Below are 25,147 nucleotides of genomic sequence, written 5' to 3'. Positions count from 1 at the left end.
CTCACCACACGTCCTTTATTTGTAGCGCGTTGACAGGAAACATTCTCTGAGGCACAGTGGCGGTAAACACGAGGAGCGTGAAGAGCGCATTGAAGATGAAAACAAAATGGCGGCGGCGATTAAAATGCAGCCGCGATTGATGAGGAAAAGCCGAAATGTATCCTCAAGCTCCCCACACGTCCTTTATTTGTAGCGCGTTGACAGGAGCAACAATTTCGTCGATACTGGAAGCGGTTTCCACATTCCGAAAGTGAGAGGAAACAGCCCGGAAAAACTCTGCCGCCTCACGGCACCGCGGAGCTCCCAAGAACGGTGGCCATCACCGAAGGTGCTTAAGCCACGCCCCCTAATTAAATCACTCTTGACCTTGCTCCGCATGGGAGCAGTCCAGCTCGAATTGTCAAGCCACAGATACAGCACATTCCAGCCCTCTTCTTTTGACATAGAGCAGTGCAGCAAGAAGGAAAGTGGTGCTGCCCCAAGTTTGTAAATGAGGCCTAAAGCCTTTTAAGCAAATATGAGGTTTACAAAAACAAAAAGATATACTTGTGAGGTTGGGAATGTTTCACCAAAGCATTACCAATAGGCTGAATGCAGCTAATTTACGCAAACAAATAATCCCAACACCGATGTTGCGTAAGCTGGACTCCATTCTTTTCACAAATTCTGTACCTTTTCTTTGAAAAAAAAACATTTAATATTTAGCAAGCCACAAGTAATTGAGATTTAAATGGGAGTCAAGGAGAAAAGTATAGAAATGTTCATGGCATGACAGGCAGGGCCACGGTGGTATGGAAACATATTCTACAGAGAGTGAGAAGACAGGCAGGCGGGGGGACTGATACATGGGTTACAGGGCAACAGAAGCAACAGCACCTATAATTTTATTAGAGACAAGGAGGTGAGCATCATGCAGTTTCTTTTCTAACTGTTTATTTTCACATTTTTCCCGTCATCCTGCTGTCCCAGGTGGGAAATGACAACAGAAAGAAACAAAAGTCCTTATTAAAGATATGGTATTCCACACATAACTTGCTCTTTACTTGATGCACCTATTCATTATTAAAGCAATGTGTGAACCGAAGAGCAATAGGAAAATGCTGAGTAATAGCCATATCATCTCCTCCTGTCCTTGACAGATTTCCGCTTGAAATGACTGCCAGGTCCAGAGGAGTAGATCTCTCAATGCTTCCCAGATTTTTGCATCTCAGCTTATCTCCTAGTTGGCTGCGACTGGCGCAAAGAATAAGCAAAACAATACGAAAAATAATTTCCCGGGTGGGTATTTTGCAGCAGTGGAATACTACTCTCCTTGTTGTCTTTAATAAAATCAGGTTTCTCTTTCACCAATTGACAAGGCGAATCAGCAATTTTATCCAAAATAAATATGTTCAAATCATATTGACAACTGTCACAGCTGCATGCTTCACAGATTTTAGAGTAGACAAATCTGCTGACCTCAAAATATATCCTCCTCACAGTGGTGGCTGCTCCGTTATAGTGGAGGAGCATTGCCCCACTGCTTTTAAGCAGTGCAAAGTAGGAACATAAAATGGTAATAACTGTGAGCTATTATCATTTTATGATTTATTGCTGCTTTGCGGGCGGGCGGGTGAGCAGGGCTACTCTTCCCACGGGGCAGGGCTGCCCAAAACAGTCATGCGCACTTTCCCTGTTCTCCATGCAGGCTGCTTTACATCCTGCATGGAGAACATGCCCTGGCCCCCATTCCCTGGTTGAGCGTCGAACCAGGACGCTAAGACCAATCACAAATCCTGCATTGCAGTGTTGTGATTGGGGAGCCTGGGTGCTTACCAATTACAATGCTGCATTGCAGCATTGTGATTGGTCAGTGGGGCCTGGCAGTTCCTCCTGTTCCTCGAGAAGCAGAGACGTGGGAACCGGTGGCAAGGTACGTTGAATTTTTAAAATATTTTTTTATATTGCACTCCCGGCGCCACCTCCCGTTCAGCCACCCGTAACCCCCCTCAGCCCCCAAGCCCGCCCTACCACCTGCATGCCATGCCGGCCTCCACTGCCTCCTCATCATTTTAAAATGCATGCATCATAATAAAGATCATCTATACGTAATAATTTATGTCACCAAACAGTCTATATTTGACCACTACTTGTATTCAAATTAGTGTCATACCAAAAGGACTTCAAGTTAGTTTTACTTTGCGGAATCGAACCACCACCAGTTCTATGTCCTTGCATGTTATCTGGCACCATGAAGTCCTTTGCTCTTTGTTAATTTTTTGTCTCTGCTGTCATGGTTAAGGAATGTGATATATCAGTTGCAAAGGAGCTACCAATGTATGAAACTACATTTTTTAAAAGAAGCTGACATTAAGTTCGTAATTGATTTAGACACAGATGTATCAAGAAATTCACAGAAGAACCTTTTAAAGTTTCCTCCTCTGTTGCATAATTTGCACCACATTCATTGTTTCCTTGATTAATAATTATTTTTGTTGTACTTTCAGGGATTTGAACCCCTCCCCCATTTATATGGTAAACAATAACTCCAACCACTAAGATTTCTCCTTTCCCTTACCTGCAGTAGATGCAAAACAACATGTGTAGGTGAAGTATTTTTACATATTTGACCAATATATTAACACATGCATGCAAAAGAAAATATATCTTTTTTTTAAACTAAACAAAAGTTGAAAATGTGCCATTGTTGCAGGGTTATACAATTGTTTGCCTTTTTGCTGAACCCTATTTTTGCTGGCTATAAAGGTTTGTGCCCTTTATCCATGTTAGTCAGAGATAAAGTGCTTCTGCTCCTCAACTTCAGCATGATAAATTGGCATACTCTGAAATGGTATATTTTTCTAACTTGTAAGTCCCTAGTATATGATACTGTTAGACATTGGGTTACTGGTTGACTGGGGTGTGAGTTCTGGTCAAGTAACAACCACAATCCTGATCAGGGTAAGGAACCAGCAACCCCCTGTCTTCACCCTCTGGTAGCTTGGCACAGAGCGGTCAGGCTTAAGTGGAAGGCAATGCACAAAGTATTTGTGCAACACTTCAAACAATAGAAACAGTGAAAACACCATGCAAAAAGTGCCACACCAGGTCTAGACAGATAGTATAGATTTTAATAAATAAAACAAGACCAAAATGACAAAAATCTAATCAGTAGAACTGAAGATATTACATTTCAAAGGTTTTAAGTAAAATAACGCCAAGAGGCAAATAGAGCTGTTGGAGATTTCTGGTCACGCCAGACTGGGACAAAGTCAAAAGTAGAGGCCAGCGGCAAATAAAGCATGATTCGACTACATGGGCCAGGTTAGGCCAGTTGAACAAAGCACCTTAAATCATGGTTGCCTGGATCTGAGGCATGAAGTGGCACATAGTGAAGCGATGCGTTGGGTCCGAGATGCGGCAAGGCTACTGTTCAAGGTCTTTTTCATCACTGTTGAGGATCACATCGACATGGCTTGCTATGCAAATCCACGTGCCGAGGAATCGGCATGCTCCTGAGACGCTGGGTCAGTTCCGAGGAGCTGCAAGTCTACGATGTGGAGGTTGGTGTCGTTGTCGAGCTGCCATTGATGAGAGATGTGAGGTCCTGGGTCGGAGATGTGCCGCGCTGTGAGCGATGTGTTGGTCCCGAAGTTGCTTGGTTGATGCGGACCTTCAGCTCCGATCCCAATCCACGCAGCAGTGATTTGGCTCGAGGATGCCCCACTCAGACGAGGAGATGCATTGGTTCGGCTCCGGGATGCACCACTCAGCAGAGAAGATGCATTGGCTTCACAGGTAAGCACCTTAGGCCAATTTCCAAGGGTCCAAGACTGGGGTGGCACCACTTGGCAGGGTAGACTGAATCCTATTATGTCCCTCAGGCTTCATATCAGGAGGCCCGGCAAGTAGCCCTTGGAGTCACTCTGGGTTCTAGGCTCAGAGATGCAGGTCTAGTCCTTTTCACACAGGCAAGAGAACAGCAGGTAGCACAGCAAAGCAGGAGTACAGAAGAGCAGCAGTCCTTCTTCCCGGCAGAGTATCCATAAGTCCATAAGTGTACTGAAGTAGTGGTGTCTGATGTCCCGTACCTATACTCATTGGTGGGTTTCAAGTGGATGAGACTTCAAAAAAATGCCTTTGAAGTGCACAGATGTCCTAACCTTACTGCCCTGGCTCCAGACTCGCTACAGGGGGTTTGCAGTACTTTGTGTGCAGACAGGACGCAGCCTATTAAGGTGTAATTGAGGTAGTGCCCAGCTCTTCCCTCCCATCCAGTCAGGACGGCTCATCAACTTACACCTAAGCTCCCATTATGTGTGACTGTTTAGGTGGAATACACAAAGTCCAACTGCTAACTGCACCCAAACATATGATCAATGAAGCTGAATATTTAAAGATTTCAGGTAGATATGAAGAAATAAAGTAGCAGGTCCAGAAAAATAAACAGTTTTCAAATTGACTCAAATAAAACTTTACAATATATACAAATATCATAAAGGATTTCATTAATTCAGTGACTTTGCCTCTGTTTAAGTATTCGTACACTGCAAAACAAAACAGTGAACACTAGTAATGAATTACTCAGTCAGTCGACACCAGCTCAGAAAGGGAAAAGAAAGGGCAATCAAGTTAAAGCCACCACTACAACTCGACCGCAGAGGGAAGTCCAACATAAAATGAATTTGAAAGGCCAGCAGCTCTTAGAAGCGGAAAAAAATGAAGGCACAGCATGAGAAAGGGTCAGAAATTGGAAGTGTAGGTGATGCATCAGACGTATGGCTCCCCTTCAGGGTTGGAGGAAGTGGAAGGTGCAGAGAGTTTGAGTAAGAACAGTCTGGGAGCAGGATGCAAGGACTTAATAAGCCAAGTAGAGCCCACTTCAAGTACATTTGGCAGTAAGCAGTATCCATTATTCTTCAAACAGAATAAGGCATATACACTAATGGAGACGCAATGTGAACAACCAGGGAACAGCGGTCAACAGCTATTTGGAGTAATAACAGCGGAGGCTAGACAAGCCTGGAATTATGTTATAGCACAAGATATTACACAAATAACGCTACCAGCAGAAGACATAGACAGGGCTAGCAACCAGCACATTTTAGCAGAGATAAGAGAATTTAAAACAATTCAGACACAGGAAATCGCAGCACTGCACGATCAGCACACAAGAATTGAAGAAAATATTGCTAAGTTCTTGGAAAGATTGATGGAAGCAGAAGATCAAATTGGAAAATTAGAGGATAAAGTTGAGAGCATGCAACAAGAAATTAAACAACTTGAGAAAAATAAAAGCTTGTTTGAAAACAAAATCATGAATTTGGAAAATTATAATAAAGGTTAAAATGTTCGGATAGTGGGCACACCTGAAGGAAGTGAAGGCCTGCATGTACATGACTGGATGAACTCTCAGATATGAAAGGCAATCCCGGAGTTGAAAGGGGACTTGAGGATCACAAGGGCCTATAGGGTACCTGCACAACGACACGCTAACCCTAGACACCCCCATTCATTTTTAGTTAACTTTGTGGACTATTGTATTAGGGAACCCATCTTCTCTAAAGCCATTGAAAAGAGAACATTATCTACTCAGGAAATACTGCAATTTAAGATTTTTACAGATATGTCAATAGTCTCTGCAAGCAGATGAAGGGAATTAGTCAAAATGATCGACTCAGTTAAAGAACGGGGTTCGAAGGAATAAATTATACAGCAGTCGAAACTTAAAGTTCTTTTCAAGGGCCGTTCCTGCAGACTTTGTCAACCTGAGATGTAATTTAAGATGGGGTCTAGAGGGGCACAAGGGTCCTCTGGACGATCCGGCGGCGCAAGTACGTTGGGGTGCAACAACATGGCACCCGAGGTGACTTGGAGGGAATGTGTGGGCAATTCTCGCTCTAGGGGGATCTGGGGGAGAAGGGGAGGCCGGCACTGGGGGTGGCAATAGAAAAGGGATGAGTTCTGAATTAATGGATGCAAGGAGGTCATTTATTTTTATTATTTTTAGGGATATCATTATCCTTACGGTGGTGCCTGGCAGGCACCGCCGCCATTCTGAGGGATGCGGGAGGTCCGATGGGCAGTCAGAATCATTCCAACTGTCGGACCCGTGGTGATCTGTCTTTCTGACCGCCACACATCTGCCCGCCATCCAAATGTTATGGGCAGAAAACATGATTGCAATTGCGGTGGGTCCGCCACCGACGGACTGTGGTAATCGGGCCCTTAGTTAACATGAAAGGTGAAATTGGGAAGATATGCAATATAATTTTTACTGTTTATTATTTATTCAATATTTGTGAATTACATGTGATGTTTGCTGTTATATAACTAAATTAAATGATTTTTGACCTTCTCGCAGATATGAATGAATATATGATGTGTTCTTTTTTAAACTCTTCGAATAATATTTGTTTTTTCCAAAAGCTATTTTCAGTGTAGCAGTGTTGCTGTTCTGTGGGAACACTTTGGGATGCAATATTAAGGTTAATAAAAGTTTTTTGTTGTTAATTTGTTTCTTAGTTTTTAACCTAAACATAGTCATCAATACAAAAAAATACACACACAAAATAAAGAAATAATGAAATAATATTTGGCATGTCATTATACAAAGAAAGCAAACCAAAAAGTAATCACAACTTTGTTTAAATAATATGGCCAATATTCCCAGCATTTACTCTATCATAGTCATTGTACAATATTGCGGCTTCGGGAAGTATTGATTTAGCAGTATATATCGTATCTTAAACCCATGGCACTTTTGTATTGATCCTACAATCTTCCCTCCATTACATGTGTTACATTCTCCTGCTAATAGTTCCATAGGCTGAGCAACATACCTAACCATCATGCATGCTCTGCTTTGTTTGCAAGCAGTGACTTTAAGGCGGGTCTTCTGGGGCTGGCTCTGTCACCTCCCTTGTCATCTCATAACTGTGATATACACTCTAAAAGCTTTTAGGTCGACTCTAGGGAGGGAGCAGTTCACTATATAGCTCTGTTTGTGTGTTACAATACACCATATCTTTCTCGCTACCCGGCGTTTCGCCAACAGTAGCCCCATATCCACTAGTCATCTAACCTCTTTTGGCAGTCGCTTTGAGTAGCCCAGTAATGCCAGCAATGGATGCGGGACTAGCACTATCCCAATTATTTCACCTAGTTTCCTAAATATTTGTTACCAATATGCGGCTATCCACGGGCATAGCCAGGCTAGGTGTATAAACCCCGCTGGGGATATTCCACATATTTCACATTCCGCTGTGTCTCTCAAGCCATAGCTATGCAACCGGTCTGGGGTATAATAAACCCTATTGAGGAATTTAAATTGGATTAACCTACGTCGCCCATTTAGTGAGACTCGCTTCGTGGTCTCTCAGCAATACCTCCAGGTAATGTCATCTAAGTTCTCCTCAAGGTCCCTCTGCCACTCCAGCCTGGCTTTCGTATAAATGTTTTTTCGATTATTCTAGTGCGATGTTATATAAATTAGAGACAATCTTTGCGGGAGTGTCAGTGCGCATCATGTAAGAAAGGGCGGATACCTCTGACAGTTCCAGCATTTTGTCACCCAACATCTTCTTCAGTGCTTGTCTCAACCTGTGATAGTGAAATCTCACCATAGGTGTGCCTGTATGTACTTGTGCCTCTATCTCTGACCACCTATGCACTTTTCCATCAGTGAACAAGTCCCCTATGTCACTGATGTCAACAGACCTTAGAGCCCTCGTCACTGCCTGTTCTCGACATATCGGCAACCACCTGCACCATTCTAGTGGAGTTATCGGGGAATACAATATGAACCCCGCCTGTTTTTTAAGTAGAAAATGCCATGCATGTATAGTAGCATTTACAGAACCTAGCACTCCCTCCCTACGTATAGGGGCCTGAAATAGCAGTTCCGAGAGCGGTGAGGGGGCCGCTACCATTTTCTCTATCTGCAAGTGGGGCAGTCCCGGTATCTCATGTGTCCAGGCGTGCGCATGTGACCTTTGCGCTGCCCTGTAATATTGGTCTAGATCTCGGGCTCCCAAACCCCCCATAGAATATGGCAATGTGAGGATGTCCCACTTGACTCTGGCTTGCTTTCCTGCCCAGGCCAGTCTGATCAACAGCGTTTTATCTTTTGGAAAAAGTGCCCTGGTAGTACCATGAGAATGTTAATAAATAAAAATAGAAACTTTGGCAGAATGACCATTTTCATGAGGGACACATGACCGATCAAGGACAGGGGCAGTTGTATCCTCCTTAAGGTTGCCAACCGCATTCCCATAATTTTCTGTAAATACCACTTCGGAGTCAGTGTGAACTTAAACTTACCGGCTCCGAAGTCCATTGGAGTGGGTAGTCAAGCTCAAATGGGTCTACCACCGAGTTCAGGGGAAAGATAACGTACTTGGACCAGTTGACTTTTAGTCCAGACAGTTTTCTATATCTGATTACTTCTCGGAGCACTAGCAACAGATTGGTTTCCTGGTCTCTTATGTACAGGAGCGTGTCATCTGCGTAAGTGGATATAATTAAGTTATTGCTTCGGAAGCGTATCTCTCTATGACTGTTATATTCCCGAAGTGCACAAGCCAAAGGTTCTGCCACCAAAGCATATAATAGCATCGAGAGGGGGCATCCCTGATGTGTACCTCTAGATATCTTAATGGGGGCCGTTACCATGTCACCGATCCTCCCCCTGGCAGAAGACATATTATACAAGACTCCTATTAGTTACAGAAAGACGTCCCTCAGCCCCATTCTCCTCAGCACCTGTCTCATAAATGCCCACTCCACAGGGTCAAATGCCTTCTCACATCTAGAAATATAGCTGTCTCTGGCCTGGTGTGCTTTATGGCATCGAGTACTGCTCTTGAATTATATGTCAGGCTGCGCCCTGGCACAAATCCTGCCTGTTAGGACCCACCAACTGCGGTACCAGTGGGGCCATACGGTTAGCCAAGATCTTTGCAAACAGCTTTGTGTCTACGTTAAGGAGGGAACGATGCACAGTCGTCGGGGAGCTTTCCCGGTTTTAAAATAGTAACTATCAATGCCTCTCTCATGGTACGGGGCATCCGACCTTCCTCGCTCCTTTCTTCAAACAGCGATGTCAGATGTGGGATAAGCTGCTCTGCGAATGTTTTATGAAAAGTGACAGTCAGTCCATCCTGACCTGGAGCACTCCCTGCTCGTATAGTTTTTAGCGCAGCTAGTATTTCGTGAGCAACCAGGGGGCTCATTAAATACTCCCTGTTCATCAGTCAGTCATGGAAGCTTTATGTATTCTAAATAATTTTAGATCATCATCCTTAATGGTAGCTCTAGAGCTATATATTTGTGAATAGTACTGGCTAAATCTATTGACTACATCTGCTGTGTCTCTCAGCATTCCCCCTCCTTCCGCAAGTATTTCAGTCACATCAGACAAGTTTAATAAAACTTATCTACATCTAGGATGCATTTAAAGAAATATTTCAAGGACTCTTTGTCTAACTATTATAGAAAAGCCCCCCCTGTGCCATTGCTCCTTCCCTAAAACAATCCCCCAATTGGTACTTCTGCCTCCTGTAAGCCCCTTGTAAATGGTACCCTGGGTAACTAGGGTCTGGAAGCTCAAGAGGGTCCCTTGGGACCCCCCTCCCACTAGTACCATGCAACAGCCCTTGCAGCCTGCATGCCCCTGTGAGGGAGAAAACAACAATGTCGACATGGCCCCCTGCCTGGGAGCCATGCCAGCTAGCACTGCCTGATAGTCAAGGTAAGTCACCCCTCTAGCAGGCCTCAAAGCCCTATACTCCAGGCGAGGGCTTATCTGCATGAGCAGATGTGCCACTGCAATATTGGGCCTCATTTCCTGATATTGTAAGTGCCAGTGAAGCCATAGAGAGTACATGGGCTGGGCACTCTTCAAAACGAGTTCCATAGCGCCATGATGGCTTTACTGAATTTAGGAGTGTTGGATACAAAACTACTCCTTTCAATGAATCCTCACTGATGCCAGTGTAAGATTTATTGTACCATACACCCAAAGGGCACCTCAGAGATGCCCCCTGAATCCCTACCAACTCTGGTGTGGTCCCTGACCGGCTATAGGCAGCCAGCTACCACCAGACATGTTTCTGGACCACTGGGTAGGGAGGCCCTGCTCTCTGGGACCAGAAACAATGCACGTCCTCAGGCAGAGGTGTCATGCCTCCTTTCCCAGGATGGGCCAGTGCTCAAAGAGGGGAGCTTCGAAGGCCTGCCACCTTTGTAATGTGACCCCTGACTCTGCTGCTAGCAGCAGATGGCAGCCCCTCGTTTACACCCCCACTTTGGGCCGGAAAACCGGTGGGAAAAATAAAAAAGGTAGGAGGTGTGCCACCCTCTGCCAACCCCACCCTTAAGGCGGGGGGAAGCAAGGTGAAGCACAACTTTCAGTCCCCGCCATCTTGAGGATGGGGGGACCCCTCCAATCAGGGCCAAGTTTATGCCCCCTCCCACAGGAGGGTGGCAAACTAGAGGGTGTGGTCACTCCAGATAAGATGCCCATTGGCCCTACCTGCTAATCCCCTAAAACGCCTTCTAAATGTAGGGGCTTTACGCTTCTGGTGCGTCACTTTTTGTGATGCTCCGGTGGGCAGGAGCCTGCTCCATATTTACCAGGCAGCACTAAGCCACTTTTTTTGGCTCAATACTGCCTTGTAAATATCGTTCCTATTAACGCAGTTTTCTGCGTTAAAGGGGTGTGCAATGGGTGTTGCTGGGGGCGTTCCCAGCAACATCCATGGCGGTTTGGCACTGCCCCAGATTTATGAGATATCATGACTTTGAGGCAGCACCAAAAACGTATGCCTCCCCAGGGGAGGCGTACAGGAGGCACAACGAGGAGAAATATCATTATTTCTCCTCGTTTTTCCTTTTTCTATGTGTGCTGCATTCTGCAGCACACATAGAAAGAGGAAAAGCATCTTGTGATTGTTTTTGTGCAGGTAGGTTTCCTTTCCTGCACAAAAACAATCATTCTCACAACGCCAACACCCTTGCACCATGGTGCAATGGTGCCTGCATTAGCGCACAGCAGCCCAATGTGCCCCAGCACAGGGGGAAAAGGACAAGGATGCACGGTATCTGATAGATACGGCTCATTCATGCTGTTGTCTTTTGCCGTAGGGCAGAGCCGCAGGAAGGCCTGCAGCGCTGCCCTACAGTAAAAACTCATAAATGAGGCCCTTAGTATTTAGGTGGCCCCCACTGACCTGGCCCTCACATCTGCGATGACCTAAGAAGCAAGAAGACGACCCTGGAGAGAAGACTGAAGACAACAACTGGCTTGGCCCCAGCCCTACCGGCCTGTCTCCACCTTTTTCAAACCTGCAACTAGTCTTGCAGCCAGCAACCTCCAAAACTCTGGGAGAACTGCTGCCTTTAACAAAGACACCAATCTTCCGCGGACCTGTCCAAAAAGAAACAAACTCTAAGAACTGCCACAGGAAGGACCAACACTTGGCTACGCGACTCCCTGATATAAAGGATAGCATGGTTTACAGCGCTAATAGTCACTTTTTCCAGAGCACTACAAGAATAGCACTGTTAACAGAGGTGGGTATTGCATAATTTTTGTTGAGAAGAAATATGGCTGCATTTAACCCCTTCGCTGCGGCGCGAATTTCGCCGCAGCGCTGGGGGTGTTTTAAGTGTGCGCAGCGCCGCCATGCTCATGACGGAACCACGCCGTCATGAGTCACGGGTGAGCTGTGCTCATGACGGAGTGGTTTCGTCACGGCGCCGCCCACTTACGTTAGACGCCCGCACAGGCGGGAAAAAGGCGCCGCGTGGGCGGAGCGGCAGCCAACGGCCGCGGCATGACGGAACCACTCCGTCATGAGCACAGCGCGACCGTGGCTCATGACGGAGTGGTTCTGTCATGAGCAGGGAAGGGGTTAAGCCATACATCACATAACAAGAAAGGGTAGTTTGTCAGTGTGTTAAGGAGTTAGTAGCTGGTTAATTTTTTTTCTGATTGTAGTGGTGTAGTTTCCACTTGCAGTGTTGCTTTGGGACGCAGCACCAGAAGAACCGTCTCTGTGCTGTTTTCAGTCCAATTTTATGTTCATTGTCCAGGTTACTTTACGAAGACGGTGGATTATGGGAGTTACATGGCCTAACCTAGAAGAAGTTGGGTGTTTCATTGGAGACCTTTTCAATGAATATTAGGCAAATATGGGCCTCCCTGTTGAGCGCACTGGTGACGGTAAATGGAAGCCAGCCATCCCATGGGTGGAGAAGTGTGGCTCAATGGTTAGAGTGGCAGACCCTGATGCAGAGATCTGGCCCGGGACCAGGGTTCAATTCCCCGCCTCGGCGGGTCTTGGGCTCAAAATTCCACAGACCTGACAATTCTCGCCTCGGTGCCTATTCCAATCATGGAGTCCCACTCTGCAACTCTGGGCAATAGCTTGCTTAATCTCCACAACGGCCCCCACAACTCTAAGGATGCCTGGTCTCCACCTTGGGGGTGCCCAGGAGTGGACACCTCACAGGGAAAGCCAGGATGGGTTCCACAGCGGTATTCGTACAAGCGCCTTGAGACCCTTGCGGGTGAGTAGTGCGCTATACAAGTATCAATTTACATTTACATTACATTTACAAGTATCTGGAATCTCTGCCCACTTATGTGGGTTCCTGCCCATTCCCGGTCCTGTAAATATGCATACAACTGTGCACCAGCTCTTACCTCATCTGATAGCTGGCATGTTCGTTTTATTACGAGCCAGAGGCTCATATTATTTAAGTCTCTTTTTTACTGTCTATTTATACAGCGTTTTAAAAGCTCTTCATTTCACAAAATCCTATTTTCCTTGGCAGCAAATGCCAACATGAGAAACAATTAAGTCATTGGTATAAATAGGTCAGTACACACGTAACTTTCTCTTTTCTTGCTGCTTGAAGTTAAGTTTCTGCATGTTTATGGGCTTAAACGTATTATTTTGTTACTGTGAGAGACAGATGCGGCCGCAGAGCGGTGGGGCAGTTGGGCCGGCTGGCGGGGGTGGGGGAGATTTTGTGAGACAACCACGAGGGAAAATTAATAATTTATTTAATTTTCCCTCATGGTCGTCTCTCGAAATCCCCCCCAGCCAACCCCACCGCCCCACCGCTCTTACCTGAAGCGGCCGCGGCTGGAGAGAGTGTTTTGTCCTGCTAAATTGTTGCACGCTCAGAGTGCCAGAGTTATTTTATAGTAGAGTCAGGATGCGCTGCAGGGACAGTGCAGTGCCGTTTCCCTTATCAATTTGTGGGTGTGGCCTGCACCTGGCCTTGTGTTTCTGTGTTGACAGTGGAACACAAGGTTAGAGAAGTGGGTTCCTGCTGGATATGTCAATTGCAGTTGGTAGATTTTTGGAATCAGAATTATTGATATTAAGTAAGAAATGTAGTTACTAATTGAAGGGGTAAGACAGAGGATAATACAATGCGTTTTGCCATGCTGATTGCCTTCTTTGAGGTGCAACCTGTTGGACCTGGCCCTCGCCGCAGGGTCACCCCCAAACTTTTTGCCCTTGCCCTCCTGTTCTCTGAACCTATTTATATTGGATTTTAGGATGCTGCACACTTTACCACTGTTAGCCACTGCTAAAGTGCTTATGCCCTTGCCTTTAAACATGGTAGCATTTGCTTCCCCCCAATTGGCACATTTAATTTACTTGTAAGACCCTAGTAAAGTGGTACTACATGTACACAGGGCCTGTAAAGTAAATGCTACTAGTGGGCCTGCAGCACTTACTATACCATCCACTTAAGTAGCCTTGTAAAAATATATTAGGCCTGTCATTCAACCTGTGTATGCAGTTTTAAAATGCCATTTTGACCTGGCAAAATAAACCGTTTTCCAGGCCTAAACCTCCTTTTTATAACATATTAGTCTTCCCTAGGGTGGGCCTTAAGCAGCCCATATAGCAGGGTACAGTGTATTTAAAGAGCTGGACATGTACTTTTAACATTTACATGCTATAGTAGTGAAAAAACACTTACATGCATTTTTCACTACTGCATGCCTACCTCTCCCATAGGATAACATTGAGTTATCTTCTCACATTTATTAAGTGGTAACTTTGAATTGTACAACATATAGAAATTTTAAGCTTGGTGTCTAAAGAAATGTAATTTAAAACTCTTTAATGGTAATGGCGGGTTTTAAGCCACAGTTCTGAAAATGCTACTTTTCAAAAGTTGGCATTTTCTTGTTTTAACAATTTCGTGCCTGTATCCTGGGTCACATGACTAGGTGTAACTAGCAGTTGGTCTCTGTGTATTGCTCTCAGGCAGTGAAACAAAGGGGAATGGGCATTGGAAGGAAGGGCTATCCCTGATTTGATAGTGGGGCAAAGCAGCCTTCACCTATCACACTTGCACATCACAAAGATTGCTTGAGCACACTCACAAAGGGTTTGACACTATCCTTTTGTGCCCCAGGGCAAGTTGGGGCCAGGGCAAGGGAGGCAGGAAATTGTAAGCCCCTCTCAGGGTGGAAATATCCAGAACCTTCCCCTACTTGAAAGCTGGCAACAAGTATAAATAATGCCTCTCACGCCCAACCCTTCAGTACACATCCTTACCTGTGGAAGAGTTGGAAGGACTGCTGTGCTGCTCTGCAAGAATGACTGCTGTCCTGCTGTCTGAGTGAGAAGGACTAGACCTGTATCTTAAATCCAGGACCACCAGTGTGACTCAAAGAGCTAGTTTGCTGGCCTCCTGATCAGAGGCTCAGCAACAGAAAAGGCTCCAAACACCTTGAACCCAGCACCTGGTCTATTGTGAGTCCTACACCCCAAGTGGTGCCACCCAGTCCTGGCCCCTGGAAGTGGGTTTAAAGGTGCTATGCTAGGCCAGGCCAGTTGTGGTCCTGTGGGCAAATCTGACGCAGCGTGACACATCTCCTCTGAGCTCTGCTTTAGAACTACTGCTGCGCAACGCATTCCCGACACAGGATCTCCCATTGCATGCTGCAGCTTCATCGGAACTGCCACTGTGCAACACATCTCTAACGCAGGACCTCGCATCGCTGCCCAGAGCTTCATTGGAAATGCTGCTGCGTGACACAGGCATTTGTTTTGCAAACCTCTCATCAATAGCACCCTCGACGACGATGCAGGACTTCGTGTAACAGCCCCGCAGCGTCTTCAGAATGCTCGGCAATCAGGATTTAAGGTACTTTGTTTAGCAGGCCTAACTTGGTCTCTGTAACCAACTTGTGCTCCATTGAGGTCAGCCTAACTCATGACTTTGTCCCACTCCGGCGTGACCAGATAACCACCGTTGGCGCTTTGTGCTTATAAGCACTATTTTTAATTAAACTTTTAAAATTGGATGTCTCTGGTTCGGCTACTGAGATTTAAGTCATTTTGTTCTCAAATAAATTATTACATTTTTCTCCATTTTTCTTTACATTTATCTGGGATTTTTCTTGTGTTGTGTTTTCTCTTTATTACTGTTTGAATTGCTGCATAAATACTTTACACTTTGCCCCTAAGTTAAGCCTGACTGCTTTTGTGCCAAGCTAGGAGAGCACAGGTTAATTTGAAGTTTGCTTATCTTTCACCCTGACAGTGATTGTGGTTGCTGCTTGAGTAGGGTTTGATCCCCCTCATCCATTAACCCAATTTCCTACAATAAACATCAAAGTTTATCACTTTTCTAGTAGACAAAATTTGGCAAATGCACATGACTAGGGTGTGCTTTTAAGTCATCTTGTCAACTACGTGACAGCTTGTTTGCAAAGTTCTAAAGCCATCTAGGTGCAGAAATAGCCAACATTCTTGTCTAGTAAAGAAGTAACTGCCTGCTGCGGCAGAGTACACAATATCAGGAGTAGAGTACACTGTAAAATTGAGTGCCTTGAAGAGTATAGTAACCAATAGATTTAATTTCGGAAGTCATTTAATTTCTGATGTGTAATCCTAAAACGAGATGATTGACTGGAAGGTAAAGGGAAGAAAATATTAACTTTGGCAGGAATAGGCTTTCCATATCAACATCTTGTCAGGGACAAAAATTAATGTTGCCCAAAGCGTATTTTCTCAAAACACGAAAAGCCCACTGTGTGATATTAGACTACTATTAATGGATTAATAATGTATTCAAATACCTATAGTGGTGTTTTAGGTGTGAGGTGTGAGTGAGCACTAGGGGTGGGCGGAATTTGTGAAAGTGACTTTCGCAAAAAATCGCGAAAATGTTACAAATCTCCGCAAACACGCGGAAATATCGTGAAGATGTGGAAGTTTTTTTCCCGCCCGTTCGCGTTATTTTCTGCATGGTCGCGGCTCGCCAACTTACCCATGCGGTTGCTCGCGGGCTTGGCCATCTTGTTTTCACTCTTCTCGCGGTGCATGATCGCGAGAAGAAAGACGTGATCGCGCGACCAATGACATTACTGCGGGCTCGAACTGTCGCGAGACAGCGCAAATGGCTACCAACAATCCAACATCTCGTGGAGAACGCGACCGGATCAGGAAAACTTGTCGGCGAACGCGGGGATTCAGGTAAGGCGATCGCGCGCGCGGGAGAATGTAATATTTTACAGCGCGGGCAAGAAACAAATTATCGCTAATCTGCGGAATGCGGAAATTTTGACATTTTCGCGCTCTCCGCGGAACAGGAAAATGTCAAATTATCGCGAGCGGAACGGAAATTTAGCCCAGGCCTAGTGAGCACACGTGAGGTCAACTTTTAATGGAGTTGCAAATAAACATAACAAACTGCATAACTGCCCAGAAAACAATGACCCAATGGGACAGCCCCAGGGACAGTGACAGGAAACTATGGGTGTTGTTTTGCACAAATATGGATGTTAGCAAAAGCTGCATCACGCATCCTCTGACCCCCAATTATTTCATATGGCCGAACCCTTGGTCCACTCTTAACTTCTCAAAACCCTTCTATTTGTGGTTCATGGCCTCTGGTAAAGAAAATATGTAAATCAACAGACAGATGGTACTCTTAAAGTCCTCTTTACGTTCCATTCATTCTGCTGCCTATGACCAGGAGAAGTCATCAACAGGGGTGCCGCACGCATGCATGGGTAGTAGGTGCCATCTATTACTACCCCTATTTGATGTCAATGAGCTACATCAATGCAGATCACACGCGGAACTCCATATGTTTAGGTCCTTACCAGGGGAAAGGTCCATATATTATTATACCAGATACTGAGAGGCTCATGGGAAGTTCATCAAGTCTATGCAAATGATATTCTGGTGTACATGGGTCTCTTGTGCAACATAAGGCAGAATGTAGAAAAAGTGAGTATTGTCGTGTACGCTATTCTGGGAGAGATAAACCAGAAACGGCGGTGGTCGAATTTAGGGAAGAACAGATTCCCAAATTTGAGATTACTTCAAGCTCTCGAAAAATTGCTAAAAAGGCGGACAAAAAAGGTTGTCCATATATGGAGCTAACATTTTTACATCTGCTCGAAGTATGATAAACTAGTATGTCCATGGAAGCACAAGTTAATGCAACAGCTGCCCCAGATTTCTCCTTGTTTAGAAATTTCAAGCAGAAGACGTTCGACTTCCTCCTAATCAAGTTAAGTTACTTTGACTCTCTATGAAGGTTTTGGTAAGACCTAGGGTCTTATTTAGAGTTGGATAGTAACAAACATTCCTAGCATCTGTGGAGGAAATGGTAAATTCGTTGTTGGAGAATTATCTGCTACTGGAGAATTCTGTGGTCATAATCCCACTGCTATAAAAGCCTTATGGCTGTGATTCTTCTCCGAATGAGGCAGTGGGCTGAGTAAGTGGAGTGAGAGTAGGCAGTGATCAAACACACAGGGCATTTAGCACCAACAGGGTTCTCAGATTGGCTGAGTGAGATGAACTTGATTGGATAGTGCGGACAGGCAATGAAATAATTTGAAAGCCAGAGTGAAAATCTAAATTGGATTTTGATTCATCAGATGGGTAACATATTTTTGGCAGTTATGAAAGGCAGAGTATTGGTATGGGATATTAAAATGTTCATGTGTCTAAATGTTTATCACTTTATCAATAGCACAGAAAGTGAATTGTGGGAGGCCCATGCCGGATATTGCACTAATTTAATTTAGTGGTAACTAGACCGTTAATAAATTACTTTGTGGTCTGGAAAGAGATGTGGGCACAAATTATGTTGAAATGTGGAGTGATACATGTTCCCAAAGGGCACATTAAGGTTTGTGCCCAAGAGGTAGGACATAAAGACATCAAAAGAGACTGAGGTGGGAATGAGTAGGAAAAAACGGATCCTTCGATGCAGAGAACTGCATGAATTGTGCTCTGAAGTGAGCAGTGATTTTGAGTGGTCTGGCATCCTGTTTGGGTGATCATAAAACGTGACAAACATAGATGTCAGAATTATTTTGAGGAGGCCGTCTCCGCCCTCTATAAAGGTTAGGTGAAGTGTGTGGGTGGGGGGTAGCATTATTGTTGTGACGCGTCTTACTGAGTCGTCACACTTCTCTATTATGGAAATGGAAAAGAACAATATGTGTGGGTGTGGGCAAATCAAAAGAGTCATTAATGCAGGTTGTTTTTTTCACAAATGGGTCCAGTGTGCAAAGTGACAGCAATGCTGTAAATGCCAGAGAGTAGTTTGGAATTTAGTCAGAGCAGTTAAATGAAGCTTCAGTCTGAAGGTTTGATGGAACAGCAGTTGCAAGTTTTGGATAGAACATTGTAGTAAGGAAGAAGCATATGTTGTAGGTATCAGAGGTGAAGTTGGAACAACAATTGTGACTTGAAAGGCCAATAAGTGTAGGGAGTAAAAGGCAGACAAGAAGTATCAGGATCATGGTTGAGGTTCCCTAGAGGGTGCTGATGGCAATAATTGTTTGAAATATTAGGTCTGAAGAAACAGAATGCACAGCCCGTGGGATGTCAACACATCTCCAAGTTGCTTTGTATTGACACCCATAACTGAAATGAAAGAGGTAAAAATTGTATTTTTACTTGGGTGATGTGTAATACATATATTTTTTTAAACACAATCCAGAAGTCCTGAATTTCACATCTCCCAAGTGCATAGACAATACTATATTTTTCAAATAACACAAGTCCTGTTGTGCAGGGGGCACCAATCACTCAAACAGGTTGCTTAATAATCTTTCTCCTCATCTACATATCCAAGATTTATCACACCTTTCGTATCTGCAACAGATCCCTGATAAAATTGTAGCGTCATCAAAAGCATGAACTTTATTCTCAGGAAACACAGCAGTCCAATGTTTTGCTACGAAATGTCGATAACACAATTGATGCATGTAGGTTTGTAGTCAATTCAATTTCAACTTTATTTCGGTTCTTTAGACCATAAAAACACATTAGATAAAATATACACAAGGCAAGATTTGTAGTCCTTCTTTCTCATTGAATGCATTTTAAAACTTCAAGCATTAGTGTTAGGAACTGCATGGACATGAATGGAAATGCATGACACTCCACACAAGGTGGTTGAAATCAATATAACCACGTTTTGTGGCTCCACACGCATACAATTTTACATTTCATGCCTCAATTCTCAAACGGTAAACTTAAGTGATTTCTGGAAAAAGAAACATATGTCCTTACGAGACCAAGCCCATTCCAAGTGTGGGACAACCAACCTTGTTACAGGTGAGCACAATCCCAACTATAGTATTTGAAAGTGTTGAAAATGTATTTTACTAATTCACGTGAATCTCAACAAAAAAGGCACCAACTTTGTTCAGAAAGCAATTCAGTATCAAATCTCACTTGACATCCAAATTTAAGATGGCTTTCAAAAACCAACTCATGTTAGATAGCGTTGCAAGAAATTTAAATGATGGGATTGAATTCGAACTGGGCATAATGTGAGAATCAACCAGTAGAATTACCTATGTCATAGTAAATAAAATATTTCTGGTTTATTGTTCTATAGATTTAGCACGCCCTATAGCAATGAGAGGCTTTTCCATTATCATTAAAATCTTAAATCATAGCTCTTCTAATGGGTTCACTGAGTGACATCATATAACCGATGGTGTAGGATTGTACAGAGTGTGATCTTTTTATTCACTTAAGTGGTTGAAAGTTTCTGACTGTTGTATTTCTCCTTTGTTTACAGTGAAGGGACGGTCTTCCATTTCCATTGAGGGAAGCACACAAACTCTATTCATGTTTCATTTAAATGGGGCTGAGAAGTCTTGCCTGTTAATGCTGAAGAAGTACGGTATGAAGCTAGAGGTCTATCCTAGGGTGACTGGTCGGCACAAGTTACAGATCTTTGCCAAACCCTTCAATTCTTCAGAAATCTATACCAGTGTTCTAGAATACATCGTGGAATGTGGATCCGTGGATAAGAATATGAAGATTCCCAAGGAGTTGTATTACCCAGTTGGCCCAAGCTGGCTGTCCGAGAAGAAGGGATTATTCCAACCTTCTCACCCCAATCCAGTTATCCACACGCTGGATGGTTGCTGCTATGTCAGCTTCGCACTGAAGGAACAAATGGATATCTTTGCCACATTGTACACAGATGAGATCAAAATGACAGAGGAGATAAAGAGAAGACACATCCTGCAGGTGCAACAGAAGAAATGTGTTAAATTTTGGATTCAGCTCCCACAGGCAGGGACCTATGTTCTTCATATATATGCAAAGAGTAAGTCAAAACCTGATGATTATCAATGTGTGTGCAATTATCTCCTCTCCTGCAAAAATGTTAAGGTGCGGTGGCCAGCCTTCCCTAAGAAATTACTCACCCCAACTGGTCCAAACTGGCAAATGGCAAAGATTGGCTTCCTACAGCCCTCACATCATGACCCAATCATCCAGACAGAGCATGGATACTGCGCTGTCAGCTTCATGTTGCGCAGAAATATGGACGTATTTGCAACTTTGCACACTGATGAAATAAAAATGTCAGAAAAAATTAAATGGCGTCACATTCTGCAAGTCCAACGGGAAAAGTCTGTGGAGTTTCAGATCCAGTTACCACAGGCAGGGTCCTATGCTCTACAAATCTTCATGGAAAAGAAGACACACCCTTTTGATGCACAATTTGTCTGCAACTATCTTCTCCGCTGTACAGACTCTAGAGTACAGCATCCAGCATTCTCACGAACGTTACACAATCCAGTTGGTCCAAATTGGCGGATGGAGAATTTAGGTTTCCTCAAACCTTCTCAAACAGATCCCGTCATCCACACAATAGATGGCTGCTGCACTCTCAGTTTCACACTGAAAAAAAACATGGATACCTTTGCCACTCTGCACAGCGATGACATTACAATGACAGAACAAATCAAGAGGAATCACATACTCCAGTTTCAACGAGAAAAGTGGGTGGAATTTCTGATACATTTACCACAGGCTGGGTCCTACACTATTCAAATCTATGCACAAGGCAAGTCAGGATCAGGTTACTTCCAATATGTCTGCAACTACCTCCTTTCATGCACAAACTCAAAGGTACACTGGCCACCCTTTCCTAGCAAGTTACATAATCCAGTAGGCCCAAACTGGAGGATGAAGGAATTGGGGTTCTATCAGCCTTCCCACTCTGGCCCTATCATACATACAACGGACGGACGCTGTTCTATCAGCTTCACACTGAAAAAAACATTGGATGTCATTGCCACACTGCACACTGATGACATGCCAATGACTAAAGATATCAAGAACAGACACATCTTCAAACACCAGCACAAAAAGACTGTTACGTTTCAGGTCCAACTTCCTCAGGCCGGGAGTTATGCACTCAGTGTATATGCCAAGAAAAACAGGAAGATGGGCAACCTCTACGAGAGTGTGTGCAGCTACCTCCTCTCTTGTACAAACGCTACAGTGAAGTGGCCCGTCTTCCCCCTTACATTTGTTTCTTGGCTGGATGAATATGAACTTGTAGAGCCCACTTCAGGGATCCTACCTGCAGATCAAAGTGTTTCTTTCAAACTCAGGATTCCAGGAGTGAGCTCTGTAGTTCTAAGTGATGCAAAGGACTGGCCTCTGATACTGAGCGGTGACGGGTACTGGGAGGGCTCATTCAACACTGGTGGACATCACGAAGTGGATGTTATGGTCCAGGAAACTCAGCTCCAGAGCAAAATAGCCATCTTGAATTATCAAGTTGGGGCACATTAACACAATCATTTAGTCCCCCATTTAACTCTATAAAGCAATATGTAATGTTTTGTTAGTTGTAGTTCACACAATAACCAGAAATCTTTGTTAAGGAGGGTTGGAATGTCCCATTTAGCTACATGTTGTTCCTACAATGAATATGCTGTACACCAAATTGGCAATTTGATCACAACAATATAATATTTTAAGTACCATATGTGCCATTAATTATTCTGCTTAGCTGTGCTAATATCACATTTCTTTAAGGTGTGCATGCTGAAGCCACATACATAGCTGCTTCTTAGGGGTGTGAGAAATTGTGATTTGTTTTTCCATGCATCTTCATGAAAATGGCACAAAATTTGGTAAAATTCACTTGTGATATCTTGTATGCAAAATGAATGTGAGGGTATTTCTGTGATCTAAAGTCACACAAGATGCTGACAGAAGACAAGCTCAAAAAGAAAATTTGTCTTGTGAGATTTTACCGCTTGAGCCAGGCTGGCAGGGGCATAAATTATGTTAAAATCCACACCTGAGAAATATCGCAAAATTATGTGGAGTTTGTAAGATTGCTCAGGCTTACAAAACAATGGTCAGGCTTACCACCAGTGGAGTCTTAAAGTGCATGTATTTCATCCTTGAAGCAATCTTAACAGCCGCCTTGTATCTCTTGAATTTTGCTCTAAAGGTTTACCTCTGCTGTTCTGTGTTCATCCAATCTTTCGTTAGCAATGTTTCTTTGACTCCCTTTCCTAGCAGCAACTCAAGACCCACTGGCAGCATCACTATAATAACATGTAGGAGAGAAATATTTTGTTTCCAACAGAATACTGAGTTCCAGAAAGGGCCCAAAGGAAAACAGCATCTGCAACATTCTTTTTCACACCTAAATTGTTAATGGCCAGGAAAAAGGGACAGGGAGTTTGAAAACACATACATTGGCTCTGGGAGGTGTAGCACTGGGACCAACTTCATGGAGTCTAAACAACTATGTATGGCCCTTAAGACAACTTCTCTGAACAGCAGAATGTGGCCCTTAGAGGCAAAGGATACAGTGCCATCAAAATGGAAGCATTGAGGAGGAGACATAAGAAAGGGCTGGGACCTAGTCTCATGCAAACAAGAGTTTCTTCTATGCCAGTCTGTCAGAAGCTTGGTAAAGCCGGCAGCATAATACACCATAAGCACCACAGACATTGTGCACAAATAATTCCATGTCAACAGATCTGTGTTACAATGACAAACGACAGGCAACCAACTAGGCATATATTTCCAAACATCGGATGTAGAATACAGTGACCACAGCCTTGGTATACAGCACTGAAATATGGTTGCAAGAGTCAAAGTCATGGTAAATTCAACACATGATTTTAACCAAGAAAATTGAACATGATTTCTCCAGTATAGAGGTGTATGAGTAGGTAAGGTCTTTAGGCAATCTCTTCCCGAACTGCTTGGGCACTGAGACTTGTGGCAGAGTTAATGTGGTGGTGATGGTGCTAAGATCTCAACTGAGTTTGACCTTCCCAGCCAGTAACACAAGTTTGCTGGTTTTGGGGATCCAGCACACACATTCTGTTATCCATGTCAAGTAGTTTTCAAACGATATCTTTGACCTGCATAACGTGAGGCAAAGCCAAACACGTGTCATCTAATCACTGTTCTATAATAAAAATATAAGCAAATCACTACTAGCATACCACAGTATGCTCTCTCCCACTAATTCTACTGTGGACATCTTGAGCTATGCAGATACTTCGGTTCTTTTGGATCGGTCTGAGGGCTACTACCGATATTCCGTAGGGAACTCCATCTTTGAGAGCCTGTGGGTGAAAGCTGCTGTATTGTAATAATGTATTCTGTTCCGTCGGTTTCCTATACAGGCTCACAACTAGATGATTATCTTTATTTTTGAGGACATTTTTAGTGACAGTTTCGGATTTATACATTTAATTCATTATATATGCAATGTGTTGCTGATCTCATGGTCATGTTAAAATAGCAAAGCGGATTTCATCACATGTACAATGGAGAGGCAGATCCCATATTGTGGATAGATAGCACAGTCAGTTACTTAGAGTAACAAACTTGCACCATTCCTCCAGTGTGTCTAAACCTTGTCTGATAGAGTTACATCCATCTATCCATTTGCACTCTAGGCTCTGTAGGATAATTGAGACATCTCCAAATCCATCTAATTTTGGCCCTAATGAGAAAAGAAAGAACTAATAATAAACACACTATCCACCTTGGGTAAGCATATCCTCCCAGCCTGAGTAGCCCTTCAGCCATAACGTATTATCAGTGTCAATTTAGAGATACATCCATCTAAAACAGGGCCATTTGTAGTCCCCAGATCATCCTTGTCCTGATGAGACTCTCACACTGCAAGTGGGGTTGAAACGTCTTCGACAATACTAAAGGATAGTCTAACAGCAAAAACTTTAGAGAACAATCTGGCTGATCTCTTTTGTATATTGAAAATGATTATTCAGACATCCTTGTGCATACCAATAACTTGTCTCTAATTACAAGTCACTTCATTGTCACTTTTTTTGTTTCATTAAGGTTCCTTTACTTGGGGTTCTGTATCACTTCTTTTTCCTAAAACACCACTCACAAAGCTTAAAGTGCAGAGAGAAATATATTTATGAATTTAAAGTATAATCCTTTTGTCATAATCAAAATAAATAACTAAGTTTGGCTGAATTGTGTTAGAAGAAAGACAATAATTGGACTACTTTTTTGTATACAAATTAATTAACTACTGACAAATATGTTCTGTCTCATTATGATCTCTCTTTTTCTTGATTAAATCCACACAGAATAAAATTGTAACAGCATGAAATTGTTTTCAAGATGTTCCCTGTGAACACTTGGTAGTTGATACTTAAATGCCCAGTTTGAACGGACATATGGGTTGCTCTTTTTTTTGCTGAAAAATATTCATGTACAGAAAGAAGACAAATTGAAAAATGTTCATTGTTTAAACACTTTCCCATACACCATGGGCCGCTGCAAGCTTTGTTTGTATCGAAAAAAATCTGTCATATGTTGCCTGTATAAAC

The 25,147-nt window shown here is 43.6% G+C and overlaps 1 protein-coding gene across 1 annotated transcript in view; it reads left to right on the top strand.

Annotated features, from left to right (window-relative positions):
• LOC146785333 (uncharacterized) overlaps nt 1-22,097 on the top strand; it is a 217,219-nt gene extending 195,122 nt beyond the window's left edge. The window contains exon 7 of the mRNA XM_085633021.1: nt 20,080-22,097. Within this exon, the coding sequence (XP_085489147.1) occupies nt 20,080-22,097 (2,018 nt within the window). The remainder of the gene's footprint in view (nt 1-20,079) is intronic.
• Nucleotides 22,098-25,147: the final 3,050 nt, after the last annotated feature.

This window comes from Triturus cristatus, chromosome 11 (assembly GCF_964204655.1).
Source record: "Triturus cristatus chromosome 11, aTriCri1.1, whole genome shotgun sequence".
NCBI classification, from domain to species: domain Eukaryota; kingdom Metazoa; phylum Chordata; class Amphibia; order Caudata; family Salamandridae; genus Triturus; species Triturus cristatus.
Note: the sequence above shows the minus strand (reverse complement) of the source record. Positions and strands in the feature narration are given on the sequence as shown.